At 50.5% G+C, this 15,693-nt stretch overlaps 2 protein-coding genes across 5 annotated transcripts in view; one reads left to right on the top strand and one right to left on the bottom strand.

The window, feature by feature from the left end:
- LOC101933726 (oxysterol-binding protein 2) overlaps positions 1-15,693 on the bottom strand; it is a 374,699-nt gene that overhangs the window by 170,085 nt on the left and 188,921 nt on the right. The window lies entirely within an intron of this gene.
- On the top strand, positions 5,067-7,842 carry LOC135975856 (uncharacterized). The gene is made up of 2 exons (XM_065568643.1): positions 5,067-6,597; positions 7,197-7,842. The coding sequence occupies exons 1-2, from the start codon at positions 6,057-6,059 to the stop codon at positions 7,697-7,699; spliced, it is 1,044 nt and encodes a 347-aa protein (XP_065424715.1). The 5' UTR covers positions 5,067-6,056; the 3' UTR covers positions 7,700-7,842.

Genomic DNA, 15,693 nt, shown 5'->3' with positions numbered 1-15,693 from the left:
ACCACTTCTTCCTTCTGGCTGAAGTATTTTTCAAGGACAGTGTTGGAACTGTTTCAGCCCTGGAGAGCTCACCCATCCCCAGCTCGGCCAGGGACGCGTCAGTACAGCAGCTTGTAATCCCCAGTGACATGGTGGGAGCAGCTGGACACCGGGCGCCATGCAAGGGCCGCTGTGGCTGCACAGTCCATGGTACATGTAAGGTCGTTCGGTGACCTCAATGCAGGGTGGCTGCACAGACACGGTGCTGATTCCCCTGCCGGGGAGCAGAAAGTTGGAGCAGTTTTGCCTTTTTGATAGTTATGCAACAGTTCCTGCTGCGTGCGATTGGATCTGAATCCTTTCCAGCATCATGTGTGTGCCCCCAACACCCGTGTGAAATGGCCCGAGGAGCCAGGACACATCTGCAGCTCTCTGACAGGCTGTCAGGGATGTCACAGCCATGCTTCACTAATGCCCGAAGGCGGCAACCTGCAAAGGAAAAACTAACTGGGGTGTGCCAATTTTTGCTTCTTTATGTTATGAACAACAAAAGCCTGAAAGTTTATTTATTTTAGCTCCAAGGCTGCTCTAGTTCATTGCAGGATCGGGCTGGTGCAGAATCAGAGACCCATGATCAGTTCCTTGAGCTCCCTCTAGAGGGAAGAACCAAAACCTTTGCTTTTTATACCCTTTTAACTCTCACAGTTGGGAGAAAAGGTCCCCTTGCTGCCTCTTCAAAGGCTGAGAAAACTCCAACTCCATACGCCTGAGAGATACGCACACAGAGGAGATCAGAGTTGGCGTTCCTGGTATTTCTAAGGTAAGAAACACGCAGAAGGAAGTCTTTTTTTTTTTAAGCCAGAAAAAATCCCCTTTCAGGCCTTCTTTGACATAAGTGAACAGAACAGGGCACACACGCCTTGCCCCTTTTTCTTTCCTTTGCAGGGGCCCTATGACCGAACACAGGAACAGCCAGCACCGTGTGCTGTGCATTCCTAGGGGGTTGATGCACTTCTAGAGTGATGATACTAATAGCTCATCTAACGTACAATGCAGACAGCCACTTGTGATGTGTGTAGTGTTCAAATATAGCATTGCCGCTGCTAATCTTGGTATCCTGGTTTTCACATGTTTCGATGCCTCCATAAGGCACATGGGCTGTTTAATCGGATATTCTTAGACTGAACTGAAATAGAAGGAAACTTAGTGGCCTCAATAACAGGCATGAAAACTATACTTGGTTAATTACTCCACAGGGATACGAAGCAGGATAGGCAATGGAATTCCTTTCCAACTTTCAACTGAGAAATGTAGCTGACTGGCTGAGGCTTGTCTACATTAGGGGTCTGCACCGGTGTCTTGTAGCTGCACAGATGCAATCCCCCAGGGTAGAAGTGCTGCCATGGTGTATCTGCACCAGGACAAAAAAAATCTCTATTTTAAAGGCCAAGGTGGATGGAGCTTTGAGGCTCCCCTCATTCATTCCAATGCTAACTGCAACTCCTGTCTCTAATTGTGCCATCAGACTGTCAAGATGGCCACTTTCTCCCTGATTAGACTTGATTATATCGAAGCCATATTTTAAAACCCCGTATTGTTGCCGATTTCAGCTGAATAGCTCTAATGATGTGAACATCTTTTGCCTTACATTGAGCGATGCTGCCTCTCATTCTGCCCAGATTCCAGGCCAGCGCTCCAGCAGTCTGCATGCTGTTTTGCTGATAGTATCGGTGCATATCCATTTCCTACCTTAGCCTGGCTCTACTGGGTTTGTTCATCAACAAATGATTCACATACAAGCGCACACGCTGCACACGATCATGGTATAATGATGTGCTTGACAAGCTGTGATTGTTTCAAATGAAGGGGACGGGGCTTAGGATGATAGATCATAAACATAAACAAAGTAAGTGGCTCGGCTCCTACGCGGTCAGCAGTCACAGGTGGACACGGGCTGACTGAAGGAGAGAGAGAGCTGCAGGCATTTGTCTCTTCTGCTCATCATTTGCCTGAAGACTTAAGAGAAAAACTCCCCCGTTATGAGCAGTGCCAATCGCTGATGCCTCCGGAAATTCCAAAGCACCGGGTGTGTGGCACCAGACCAGCTATGCCGCTGAGCTCCCCGTTACTACAAGAGACTCACTCAGTAGGCCTGAGAGACGAATGTGACCCTGGCTCTTACCATGAATTCACTTCTATGAACTTATGGTTGTATATTGGGTCTGTCCACTGCAGTGGGAGCTGGAGGTGCTAACAGCTCACAGGACAGGCCCAACACTCTGCAAACCTGGGCTGTACCATCTCTCACACACATAGCTACACAGCTAGCTAGGTGTTATGGGTGTAGTGAGAAATCCAGGGGTTGAATGAGTGAAATGTGAGCATTTCATGCCTTGCTTCTGGAACCTGGAGAGGAACACCAGCATTAGGGGCTCAGATAGCATGGTGATAGGTGCTCATATAAGAACACCCAATAGACAGACACTACATAGTTAAACAATGCCATGTCCATGCCAAGAGCATCAGCTCTACTAAAGTGCTTAAAACTGAGAGCTGCCCTAGCTTGGCACAAACGGAAGAGACTTGCCTGTAACTGGAGGCTCTTCGAGATGTTTGGTCCCTATCTGTATTCCACACATGGGTACGCATGCACACCCCATGCCTGAGTCCGGAGATTTTTTGTAAGCAGTGTCCGCTGGTTCAGACATGCGGAATTGTTCTCCTCGGGCTCTGAACCAAGGGTCTGAGGGGCTATGCAGCCTGGCACCTCTCCAGTTCCTTCTCCCTGGGCGGTCGAGCCGTTTGGCACCCTTGGCTCAGGGTGTTGTTTTGGGGCATTGCAGCCTGGATCTTTCAGTGGCGACACATACCACCGGAGAAATGGGCAGTGCGTGAGAGAATAGAAACTCTCTCCCCTTCGATGGAATGCAGGAGCATTTCTCCGGGAGCGCAAACTGTTCTAGCTGGATGATGGATCCATGATGACCTCGTTGATTGGGAGGGCTACCAAGTGGGACCCGAGGGTTACAAGATGTCCAGTAATCTATGTCGTGGCTTCTGAACCTCTTCAAGCTGTATATGGAGCTCAGATGCCACCTTTTGTAGGAGCTCCTGATATTGCCCTTAGTCGTCAGGTGGAGATTGTGAAGATGGGGTAACCCTGTCTTCTGAGGAAGACGATGAAATTGCTCTGGGAACCATCAGAACTGTCACATCCAGTTCAGCTTTGTCTTCCGCATACGCCAATGGGTCCGGTTGGTTTTCACCAGGTGGTCATCGCCCATGGAAACTGGGGTGTGTCGGGGGAGAAAATACAATGATTGCACACTGGGACTCTGGGCATGACATCAGCTTTCCCCAGGGCAGGAAAAATTGACTAACTAACTACACTAGTACGTAAGAGGAAAAGTGCACGCCAGGTCCCAGAGCTGAGAGGCTTCAGGATGCGTCTTTGAAACTTGGCCTATCACATGATTTTTTATTTCGGGGGAAGGAAGGGGTTCAGTTTACATGCATGTAAAAGGGGAGGTTGGAATATGCAGAGTGGGAGAGACTGGTTAGAAGCAGCAAATCACATCTAATGAGCAAAACTCAGACTTCAGACACGTGCACCCAGCTTGCAGTGACGTCTTCCCAGGCATCTCTGCAGCATCTGAGTTCTTGCCATCTCCAAGCCTCTAACACACATCCGAGAGCAGTGTGACCCGCAGCGTTCTGGTCTCTAAACATTTGAGAGCAGTGGTTAACAGGAGTCTATGTGTATGCACACAGCAGTGTCACATGGAGCAGTGTGCACAACCTGCACTCGGCTGATGACTGATCACTGGCACTGAGAAATCCCAGGATGCCGTTGGAAAGGTTCAGAGCAGAAAGGGCGATTTGCAGGCCGTATGCCCCAGCAGCTCCTCTTCTCACCTCTGATAATAGCCAGGGGACAAGCTCTCTGGGCTGAGCCTGACTGAGAGGTGCTGTGGCTAACACCTTCCACCCTGGATGCAAGGCTAGTCAGGCTGGTGTTTCCAATTAGCTCACCCATCTAAACATCACAATTCTTGCAATTAGCAGAACATGGCACAATACCTGCAATTATCTCTCCCCCCTCCTCCCCGGAAATGTCAACACTTCCCAGTAGCCAGGATTGGGGAAACTGAAGTGGAAGGACAGAGCGAGACAGAGAGAGAAACATGCTGATTAACGCAGTGGGAAATGACCTGGCACGGGAGAACGGGTGACAAAGAGATCAGAAATCCGAGCGCCTGGTAACATGGGACAGAACAGGCTGCATGGAATCTTCCTGAGATGATGTCATGGGACAAGACCTAGCGTGGTGCTGCAGGCACCCTCTGCCTCAGTTTCTCTTCTCTGAGGGCCCCTTAGGAACTCACACAATACGAAGGGGAGTAAGACAAAACTCCCTTGCTGGGGTTCTACTTCCTTGTAAACTTGAAATGAAGTCTCCTTCCTTGCCTTACAGGCTGCACTGCCCTCCTCCTTGGGCCCCATGGTTCTCAGTCCTGGCCTCTCTGGCCTGCAGTCTCTCTCCTTGGCTCAGGGACTGCCCAGTCCTCCTCCTTGGGGCTGTGGACTCCAGGAGCTCCTTTCCCTTAGGAGAACATTTCTCTGTGAGCACCTCCTTGCGACTGAACCCTGATGGCCTTTGATCATGCCTAGGTCCCCATTAGACCTAGAATTCGCTTGTCACGGGTAGCCTGGACCCAGACTCCCCTTAAAGGGGCCAGTAATCTTGTGAGAAGATGCCATCCAACATATGTAAGGTTTCCCCAGCCTTTTGGCAGCCACAGGGTATAAATGCAACAGCTAGCTCTCCTCCGAGCCTCCTTTAACCCCCGAGGACCAAGGGAAGGGGAAGAGCCCTTGTTAACTGGCATCTTTTCCCATTACAACTTACCAACAAATCAGTCTGTTCTGCAGCTCACCCAGAACACATGTGCACATCCTCTCTGCTCTGACGCTCATCCTGTTTATTCAGCCAAGAGAGACCTTTGCTGCTCAGTATGTTCCCAGCCCTTCCCCTGTGTGAGATCATTACGGTCTGCAAAACTCTTGGCAGATACAGGTCAGCTAGTGCAGAAGTGTCCATGAAATGAATGGCTTTGTGAGAGCTGTTAGAGACGTGGTTTCTATTAATATCTGCCGGGAGCAGAGCATGTGTGGAGCAGATTTAGGTTAGGAGCCTCAAAAGATACAGCAAGACTACGTTGCTCTCCAGATTGCTGCTGCATTTCCATAAGCCACTGTCTCCCGTTTGCCTGACCTGTTGTGGTTCTTCCCCGACACTGCCTTGTGCCACGAGATGCTGCAAGCGCTCCTTGCCTCCAGCCTTTGCTTCTAACCAAGCATGGCGGCAGTAGGGGCAAGCAGAAGCAGGGGAAGGCACTGGTGACGGCCACTCAGTTTTCTGTCTTTGTCATCCACGTCCAGGACTAATCTGTGGCATCATGTCATAGCATTTACATCACTGAGCTGTAACAGTGATATTGCATCGCACTGTGACAGGATGACATTGGGGGAGCCCAGAATGCAACCCCAAGACTTGCAATGCCAGCAGTCTCTGCATGCCAGACTGGGAACAGCCCCATCAAAAAGGGGATGAGTGGTGACGCCCTAGCAACAGCCATGTGCTGGACAACATGTGTGAGCAGCATGGGCTGCATTCAGGATGCTACACTTAGGCCTGGTCTACACTACGGGTTTAGGTCGACTTTAGCAGCGTTAAACCGAATTAAGCCTGGACACGTCCACACAACGAAGCCCTTTCTTTCGACTTAAAGGGTCCTTTAAACCGGTTTCTTTACACCACCTCTGACGAGGGGATTAGCGATAAAACCGGTCTTTGCGGGTCGGAATTGGGGTAGTGTGGACGGAATTCGACGTTATTAGCCTCCAGGAGCTATCCCACAGTGCTTCATTGTGACCGCTCTGGACAGCACTCTCAACTCAGATGCACTGACCAGGTAGACAGGAAAAGACCCGCGAAGGTTTGAATTTCATTTCCTGTTTGCCCAGCGTGGAGAGCACAGGTGACCCCGCAGAGCTCATCAGCACAGGTAACCGTCATGGAGTCCTCCCAGGATCGCAAAAGAGCTCCAGCATGGACCGAACGGGAGGTACGAGATCTGCTCGCCATATGGGGAGATGAAGCAGTGATAGCTGAACTCCGTAGCAGTAAAAGAAATGGAAAAGTATTAGAAAAGATCTCCAAGGCCATGAAGGACCGAGGCCATAACAGGGACACACAGCAGTGCTGCGTGAAAATTAAGGAGCTACGGCAAGCTTACCACAAAGCCAGAGAAGCAAACGGAAGGTCCGGGGCAGAGCCGCAAACTTGCCGCTACTACGCGGAGCTGCATGCGATCCTAGGGGGTGCAGCCACCACTACCCCAACCGTGTGCTATGACTCTCTCACTGGAGAAACACACAGGGAAGACGGTTCGGGGAACGAGGAAGATGAGGATGGAGGTACTGTAGGTAGCTCACAGCAGCAAGGAAGCGGAGAAACCGGTTTCCCCAACAGCCAGGATATGTTTGTGACCCTGGACCTGGAACCAGTAACCCCCGAACTCACCCAAGACCCTCAGGGCACACAGGAGACCTCTGGTGAGTGTAACTTTGTAACTATTTGTAAACATTACAAAAAAAAAGCAAGCGTGTTTAATGATTACTTTGCCCTGGCAATCGCGGCCAGTACATCTACTGGAAAAGTCTGTTAACGTGTATGGGGATGGAGCGGAAATCCTCCAGGGACATCTCCAGAAAGCTCTCCTGGTTGAAATGGAGTGATTTTATTAAGGGGACATTCAGAGGCGCCCATTCCTGCTCTTCTGACCAGAAATGTTCCCCGCTGTTAACCACGCGGTGGGGGGAGGGGTGAAGTGATCATCCCAGAGAATCGTGTGTGTGTGGGGGGGGGGGGGGGGGTTTACTTGTGTTTGTGCCGCATGTTAACCGGGAAACCGCAGCCCCCTCCTTTTACATTGAAACCCCATTTTAAATGGACAACCCAATTCATCCTTGATATGGGAAATGCGCTGCTGTTTGCAACCTTTCCCGCATGTTAAGAAGGTTAAAAAAGCCAAAACACTGTGGCCTACGATGGCTGCCTGCAAGCCGAAATACGCGACCTTGTAATGAAAGAGTGTACCCATTGTTCTCTAAAATGTGTCTTTTTTAACCACCTCTCCCTTCTCCTCCGCCAGCTGCAAATGTTTCTCCTTCGCAGAGGCTCGTGAACATTAGAAAGAGAAAACGTAGGACGAGGGACGAGATGTTCACGGAGCTGCAGATGTCCGCCCAGGCTGATAGAGCACAGCAGAATGCGTGGAGGCAGTCAATGTTGGAGATGAGAAAAGCCCAATATGAACGAGAGGAGAGGTGGCGGGCTGAATCGCGGGAAGAACAGAGCAAGTGGCGGGCTGAAGACAATAGGTGGCGTCAGCTTGCAGACAGACGGCAAGAGTCAATGCTCCGTCTGCTGGAGCATCAAACTGATATGCTCGAGCGTATGGTTGAGTTGCAGGAAAGGCAGCAGGAGCAGAGACCGCCGCTACAGCCCCTGTGTAACCAACAGCCCTCCTCCCCAAGTTCCATAGCCTCCTCACCAAGACGCCCAAGAACACGGTGGGGGGGCCTCCGTCCACCCAGTCACTCCACCCCAGATGATCGCCCAAGCATCAGAAGGCTGGCCTTCAATAAGACTTAAAGTTTTAAAATGCAGTGTGTCCTTTTCCATCCCTCCTCCCCCACCCATCCCAGGCTACCTTGGCAATTATCCCCCTACCTCTGTAAGGAACTAATAAAGAATGCATGAATGTTAAAAAAAAATGACTTTATTGCCTCTGCAAGCGGGAGGGGAGGGGAGGGTGGGGTGGGGTGGTTGGTTTACAGGGAAGTAGAGTGAACCGGGTCGGGGGGGGGGGGAGTTTGGAGGGTTCATCAAGGAGAAACAAACAGAAGTTTCACACAGTAGCCTGGCCAGTCACAAAACTCGTTTTCAAAGCTTCTCTGATGCGCACCGCGCCCTGCTGTGCTCCTCTAACCGCCCTGGTGTCTGGCTGCGCGTAATCAGCGGCCAGGCGAATTGCCTCAACCTCCCACCCCGCCATAAAGGTCTTCCCCTTACTCTCACAGATATTGTGGAGCGCACAGCAAGTAGCAATAACAATGGGGATATTCTTTTCGCTGAGGTCTGAGCGAGTCAGTAAGCTGCGCCAGCGCGCTTTTAAACGTCCAAATGCACATTCCACCACCATTCGGCACTTGCTCAGCCTGTAGTTGAACAGGTCCTGACTCCTGTCCAGGCTGCCTGTGTACGGCTTCATGAGCCATGGCATTAAGGGGTAGGCTGGGTCCCCAAGGATCACGATAGGCATTTCAACATCCCCAATGGTCACTTTCTGGTCCGGGAAGAAAGTCCCTTCCTCCAGCTTTCGAAACAGAGCAGAGTTCCTGAAGACGCGAGCATCATGTACCTTTCCCGGCCATCCCACGTTGATGTTGGTGAAACGTCCCTTGTGATCCACCAGGGCTTGCAGCAGCATTGAAAAGTACCCCTTGCGGTTTACGTAGTCGGTGGCTTGGTGCTGCGGTGACAAGATAGGGATATGGGTTCCGTCTATGGCCCCGCCACAGTTTGGGAATCCCATTTCAGCAAAACCATCCACTATTGACTGCACGTTGCCCAGAGTCACTACCCTTGATATCACCAGGTCTTTCATTGCCCTGGCAAATTGGATCACAGCAGCCCCCACCGTAGATTTGCCCACTCCAAATTGATTCCCGACTGACCGGTAGCTGTCTGGCGTTGCAAGCTTCCACAGGGCTATCGCCACTCGCTTCTCAACTGTGAGGGCTGCTCTCATCTTGGTATCCTGGCGTTTCAGGGCAGGGGAAAGCAAGTCACAAAGTTCCATGAAAGTGCCCTTACGCATGCGAAAGTTTCGCAGCCACTGGGAATCGTCCCATACCTGCAGCACGATGCGGTCCCACCAGTCTGTGCTTGTTTCCCGGGCCCAGAATCGGCATTCCACGGCATCAACCTGCCCCAGTGACACCATGATTTCCACATTGCTGGGGCCTGTGCCTTGTGAGAGGTCTATGTCCATGTCAATTTCCTCATCACTCTCGTCGCCGCGCTGCAATCGCCTCCTCGCCTGGTCCGGGTTTCGCCTTGGCATGTCCTGGCTCTGCATATACTCCAGGACAATGCGCGTGGTGTTCATAGTGCTCATAATTGCCGCGGTGATCTGAGCGGGCTCCATGATCCCAGTGCTAGCTATGGCGCCTGGTCAGAAAAAAGGCGCGAAAGTAGTATCTGATGGACCAGGAGAAGGAGGGAGGGAGGGCGGGAGGGAGGGAGGGAGGGAGGGCCGAGTGACGACATGGCATACAGGTACAGGAACAGGGAGAAACACAAACAACTGTCACACAGAATGGTCCCCCCAAAGATTAAACTGGAAACCCTGGGCTTAGCAGGCCATTGATTTCACGGAGGAAGGGGAAACAAATGAATACAGAACAAATCTATTTTTTACATCTTAAGCTGGCAGCCGACGGTGCAGCATGAGTGATAGCCTCTCCAGTACGATGACGATGGGTACCAATCATAAAATACCATCATCTGCCAAAAGGCAAGGGGCTGCTGCTGTGTAGCAATGCAGCCCCACGTCTGCCAGCCCCACGTCCGCCAGCACCCAGCATCGCCCTCGGCCTCTTCTGGGTGCTTAGCAGACAATACTGGGCAATTGGCAGAAAATAGTATATTACGACTGGTAGCCATCATCATCGAAACAGTAGCATGTCTGCCCAGGTGGCCATGATTGACAGCCACTCCAGTACGACGACGACGGGTACCAGTCATAATATACCATCGCCTGGCAAGGGGCTGGTGCAATGCAGCCCTACGGCTGCCAGCCCCATGGCTATCACTCATGCTACACCGTCTACCGCCAAAAGGCAGTTAGCAGCTGCTGCTGTGTAGCAATGCAGTCCCACGTCTGCCGGCACCCAGAGGACATATGGTGACGGTGAGCTCAGCTGAGCTGAGCGGGCTCCATGCTTGCCGTGGTATGTTGTCTGCACAGGTAACCCAGGTAAAAAGGCGCGAATCTATTGTCTGCGTTGCTGTGACGAGGGGGGAGGGGCCTGACGACATGTACCCAGAACCGCCCGCGACACTGTTTTGCATCATCCGGGCATTGGGATCTCAACCCAGAATTCAAAGAAAAGGCGCGAACCGCTTCTCGGCTCTCTGAGCTGTGGCGCAAACGTAGTACCTGACGGACTAGGGGAAGGAGGGAGGGTGGGCCGAGTGACGACATGGCGTACAGGCACAGGGAATTAAAATCAAGAACGGTGGCTGTGCATCAGGGAGAAACACAAACAACTGTCACACAGAATGTTCCCCCCAAAGATTAAACTGAAAACCCTGGGCTTAGCAGACCGTTGATTTGACGGAGGGAGGGGGAAGCAAATGAATACAGAGCAAATCTATTTTTTACATCTTAAGACGACGGTGCAGCGTGACTGATAGCCCTCGGCATCTTTCTGGGTGCTTGGCAGCAAATACGGGGCGGCGTATGACGATGGTCTTCAGGCCTATTGCACAATCGGCTGCTCGGGGAAGACTCTGCTAACGTGCGATGACCCGACTTGTAATAGGACGGCTAATAGTCGTAATACACCATTTACTGCCAAAAGGCAAGCCCCACGGCTGCCAGCACCCAGATCGCCGATGAAGGCTACCAGTCTACTGCACCGTCTACCGCCAAAAGGCAGTTAGCAGCTGCTGCTGTGTAGCAATGCAGTCCCACGTCTGCCGGCACCCAGAGGACATATGGTGACGGTGAGCTCAGCTGAGCGGGCTCCATGTTGTCATCATTGAATATCAGGGTTGGAAGGGACCTCAGAAGGTCATCTAGTCCAACCCCCTGCTCAAAGCAGGACCAATCCCCAGATAGATTTTTTCCCAAAATGGCCCCCCTCAAGGATTGAACTCACAACTCTGGATTTAGTAGGCCAATGCTTAAACCACTAAGCTAATCCTCCCCTTGTCTTCCCTTTCTACTGGAGGATGGCCTGGCTCCTACAAGATAAGGTGCGACTTTACATTGAACCAGGTCCACTGGTAGAGCCCCCGGGTAGGCATTTTTATTCCAGCATGAGAAGGACCTTTAGCAATTTTCTGGGAAGACATTCTAACTATCTGGACAGAACTGCTAAACCTTCCCCATGTAGACCAGCCCTGGGATGTATGTAGTGGGTGAGTTCTCAGCCCCTATTTGTATAAGCTTTAACAAAGAGAGCTTTGCTCACAAGTGTTCTAGTTTTATTGGTGTTAAACCAGTCTGAATAAAAATCACTTCCCATCACAGTTCATCCTATATTCACTCCCTTTGCCTTGTGAGCCTTGCCTTTTCTCCAGCTAAGCAGAGAAGGCCCGACCCAGCGTTGCCTTGAGTTCTCCATCACAGAGAAGCCGAAATGAGAGCTCAAACCCATGCCTGCTTTTCCTTTTGCAGGTCTCCTTTAAAAACTCCAGAGAGGATTATCTGCAGATCTGAGCTACTGTGGCCAGAGCCTGCACCAAGGGAAATTCATCCTCCCCCAGCACACCCACTGTGCCGCCATCACGCATCTCCGCTGGAGACACTCTTCTAATCCAGCCTGCAGCTTTTCCAGCTAATACTGTTACGGTCACACAGTACCTTCCATCTGGGGGAGGTACTCTCACCCTTTACCCAGGGGGGAAAGAGGCCACAGGGGGTCAGTGACAGCAGCCGCAACACAGAACACCCATTCTTGCCCTATGTTTAGCCACTATGCCATGCTCCCTCTTGTGGAGGAGCCTTCGCTGATCAGGACATTGCTGTGTCTGACAACCCAGGCCAGTCGGTGCCTGATGTTCTCGCTCATAAGAGGTTGAGATCATGGGCTCCCTGGGGGACGTAAGAACGAGCTGCACTATTGCTGCCAGAACTTGGCAGCTCTTCCCTCTAGGTCTGTATTGAGTATGGGAGGGGGAGGCCTCAGGGGGCTCCCAGCCCAACACAGACAGGCCCAATGACCTGGGTGGAGCCAGCCAGTGCTTGCACAATTTGCCCGTCTCCCCCACCCGCCCCAGCGCCCTTCTTTGAGGCAGAAGGGAGAAACATCCTCCCTCTCCTACACACAATGAACTGGAAGCAGCAAGGGAGCGGGGGCAGGCTGCCTGGGTTCATGCAGAGAACAGCAGGGGCTGCTACTGACCCAGGTCCAGCCCTTCCTGCCATTGCCCCAGCCCTGCAATGAAGGCAGGTGGGATAGCCAGACTGCAAAGCCCAGGGCTCCATTCAAAGGCTGGCCCTGGAGTTACAGACAAACCCCCTCAGTAGCTCCCTCTGGCCACTGTAGCTCCCCCTGTGGTTTGTGGCCGAAGCTGGTGTCGTCCCCAGAATTTACAGGCTGACTTAAGCCGAGAATCATGGCTCAGGATTGCCTCCTCATGCTCCCTGCTCCGTTCGGAACACAATATGGCCAGTCCCAACCCTGCTGTCCTGCCCAAGAGGTGGTGAGCCTGGGGGGGGATGCACTAACGTCGCTGAAGTCCTTCCTGGAGGGGACACATGCAAAGAACAGTGATGGGACACTGCACTTCGGGCACTAGACCCCTCGGTGGTGGAGTCCCACAATGATAAGTTCTCTCTCCAGTTCTATTCAACATCTACACACAGCCCTAGTAGAACCTGGCAGACAACATGGACTCACATATCATCCATATACAGATGACTCAGCTCTACCTATCCTTCACCACATCTGACCTCCTCTCCACCACCCAGACGAGCCATTGCCTGGATAAGATCAGCTCATGCATGGAGAACAGCTGGCTGAAGCGGACCCAGACAGAGGTGATACTGCTGGGCAGAGGAAAGCACTTCGAGTTGTTTGCAGCCATGGTGCAGTCTCCTTTGGTCGCCCAGGTAACCCAGGTAAAGAGGCGCGAATCTATTGTCTGCCGTTGCTGTGACGGGGGAGGGAGGGGCCTGACGACATGTACCCAGAACCGCCCGCGACACTGTTTTGCATCATCCGGGCATTGGGATCTCAACCCAGAATTCCAAGGGGCGGCGGAGACTGCGGGAACTGTGGGATAGCTGTGGGATAGCTACCCATAGTGCAATGCTCCGGAAGTCGACGCTAGCCTTGTACTGTGGACGCGGTCCGCCGACTAGAGCACCTAGAGCATTTTATTGTGTGGACACACACAATCGGCTGTATACAACCGATTTCAATAAAACCGGCTTCTATAAATTCGAACTAATTTCGTAGTGTAGACGTACCCCCAGGGGCTGCTTGTGACCGCCCCCCTGGCCCCAATAGACTGCACTTTGGCCAGCCCATGCTTAAAACATACTCAGATGCACAAAGCTTCCCCAGCACCAACACGTCTATGCCTTTCAAGAGACTCTGTCTCTGGCTTCTCTGCATCACCTCGTCTCTGTGAGCCTTCCATCACACGGAGCATTTGGCAGAGTTCACTGTACAGCAGCAAGTGTTCCATGTGATCTGAGGGTTACAGTGGGACATGGCCATTCGGGCATTTGTTATTGAATAGTTGCAGGCCTGTTAACCCCATGGGACTTGGCAGCACAGAAGTGGCTGCTGCCCCAAGCTGTAGGAATTTACGTGACCTACTTGGGTTTTTTCCTCCCTTTAACTAAGACACTTATTTTGCCCATGTAGTGCGTGTTCATTTCTCATCTCGCAGCGGGGAACAGTAGGCCTGAGTCTCTGGTCTCTTACACCAGGTTTTACACCACTGACTTCAGTGAATTTCCTCCCGATTTGTACCAGTGAAAGTGACTGGAGAATGAGTCCCAGCCTCCCTATTGCAGCTGAGCCCATATCGAACAAGGTAGCAGCCCTCCCACAGGAAGTGTAATTCATACTGGTAAAAAGGAAAGGGGCAAATTCTCATCCAAGCACAGTTCCAGGAAGGTCTAAACAAAGAAAGAAAGAAAGAAAGAAAGAAAGAAGCAGGGAACAATCCTGAGCAGAACAAGGAATGAGTCTGCTGCTTTTATAAATGTATCAAGCAGATGCCTGTGGATTCATGTTCTGACTGAGAAACCCCCTTGCTGGGGCACTGAAGGGGTTTGCTGTAGACCAACAAATCAGACAATGGAAAGATGTGCGGCTCCTTCAACATCTCTTTATCATTTGCAGAAAGAAGAGCTGTTGTATCATGGAGGATTTCAACCTGGGGGATATGTGCTGGAAGGCTCAGGCTGCCACTGGTAAAATATTCTTGGAGTTTTAAAAAATGATAACTGAGAACTTTCTAACACAAAAAGTATTATAATCAGCTTGGGGTAATTCTATATTAGACCTCATTCTGATGGATAAAGGTCACTGAACTAAAAACTGATGGTTGCCCAAGTGTAAGTGATTATCATCTAATTTAATGTGCTATGTGCAAACAGAATATTGTCCTGACCAGCAGTATATAGGCTTGGCTTCGCACTTTAAGAGGCCCAATTTCCCAAAGCTGAAAACAATTCTGAGCAAAACTGAGTTGTTTAAGAATGCTTTATTAGATGCCCCAAATATCACAGTTCTGCAATAATGAAATAAGGTTTCTATGGTTAAGGAGTGGAAATGAAAGTAGCAATTAAAAACAAAACCATAATATATAACAAATGAAAAAAAGGGAAGTTGATAGCAATGAGTACAAACAGGAAATTGATAAGAGAAGTCAAAGGTATCAACGAAAAACCTATGGACAGTAGAATTAAGAACAACAGGAAGGAATTCTTAAAATATATCAGTAACAAACAAAATCCTAGCAACAGATTAGGTCCAATACTGAATAACAATGGTAAAATTGTCAATCACAATGCAGAAAAGGCAGAAGTATTCAGCAAATATTTCTGTTCTGTATTTGGAAAGAGACAGGATGATCATGTATTCACAGTGATAATACAGTGATGTAACAGTAACACAGTGATGATGAAATACCTTTTATTCCATTAGTAACTCGGGAGGATGTTAAACAGCAACTACTGCATTTCTAAATCTGCATGGCCATATATCTTTTACCCAAGAGGATTAAAAAGCTGGCTGAGGAGCTCTCCAAGCCATTAATGTTGATTTTTAACAAAGTTTAGACACTGGGGAAGATTCAGAGGACTGGAAAAAAGTTAATATTTTGCCAATTGGTAAAGAGGGTAAATGAGATGACCCAGGAAACTATAGGTTGGTTAGCCTGACATCAATCCTGGGAAAAATCATGAAAGACTAACAGAGGACAAAACCAGTAAAGAATTCAAGGATGGTAGCATGATTAATGCCAGTCAACATGCCAGCAGATCGAGGGACGTGATCGTTCCCCTATACTCGACATTGGTGAGGCCTCATCTGGAGTACTGTGTCCAGTTTTGGGCCCCACACTACAAGAAGGATGTGGAAAAATTGGAAAAAGAGTCCAGTGGAGGGCAACAAAAATGATCAGGGGGCTGGAGCACATGACTTATGAGGAGAGGCTGAGGGAACTGGGATTGTTTAGTCTGCAGAAGAGAAGAATGAGGGGGGATTTGATAGCTGCTTTCAACTACCTGAAAGGGGGTTCCAAAGAGGATGGATCTAGACTGTTCTCAGTGGTGGCAGATGACAGAACAAGGAGTAATGGTCTCAAGTTGCAGTTGGGGAGGTTTAGGTTGG

Source organism: Chrysemys picta, chromosome 15, assembly GCF_011386835.1.
Source record: "Chrysemys picta bellii isolate R12L10 chromosome 15, ASM1138683v2, whole genome shotgun sequence".
In the NCBI taxonomy this organism is placed as follows: Eukaryota; Metazoa; Chordata; order Testudines; family Emydidae; genus Chrysemys; species Chrysemys picta.
This window is presented reverse-complemented; position numbering and strand designations above follow the sequence as displayed.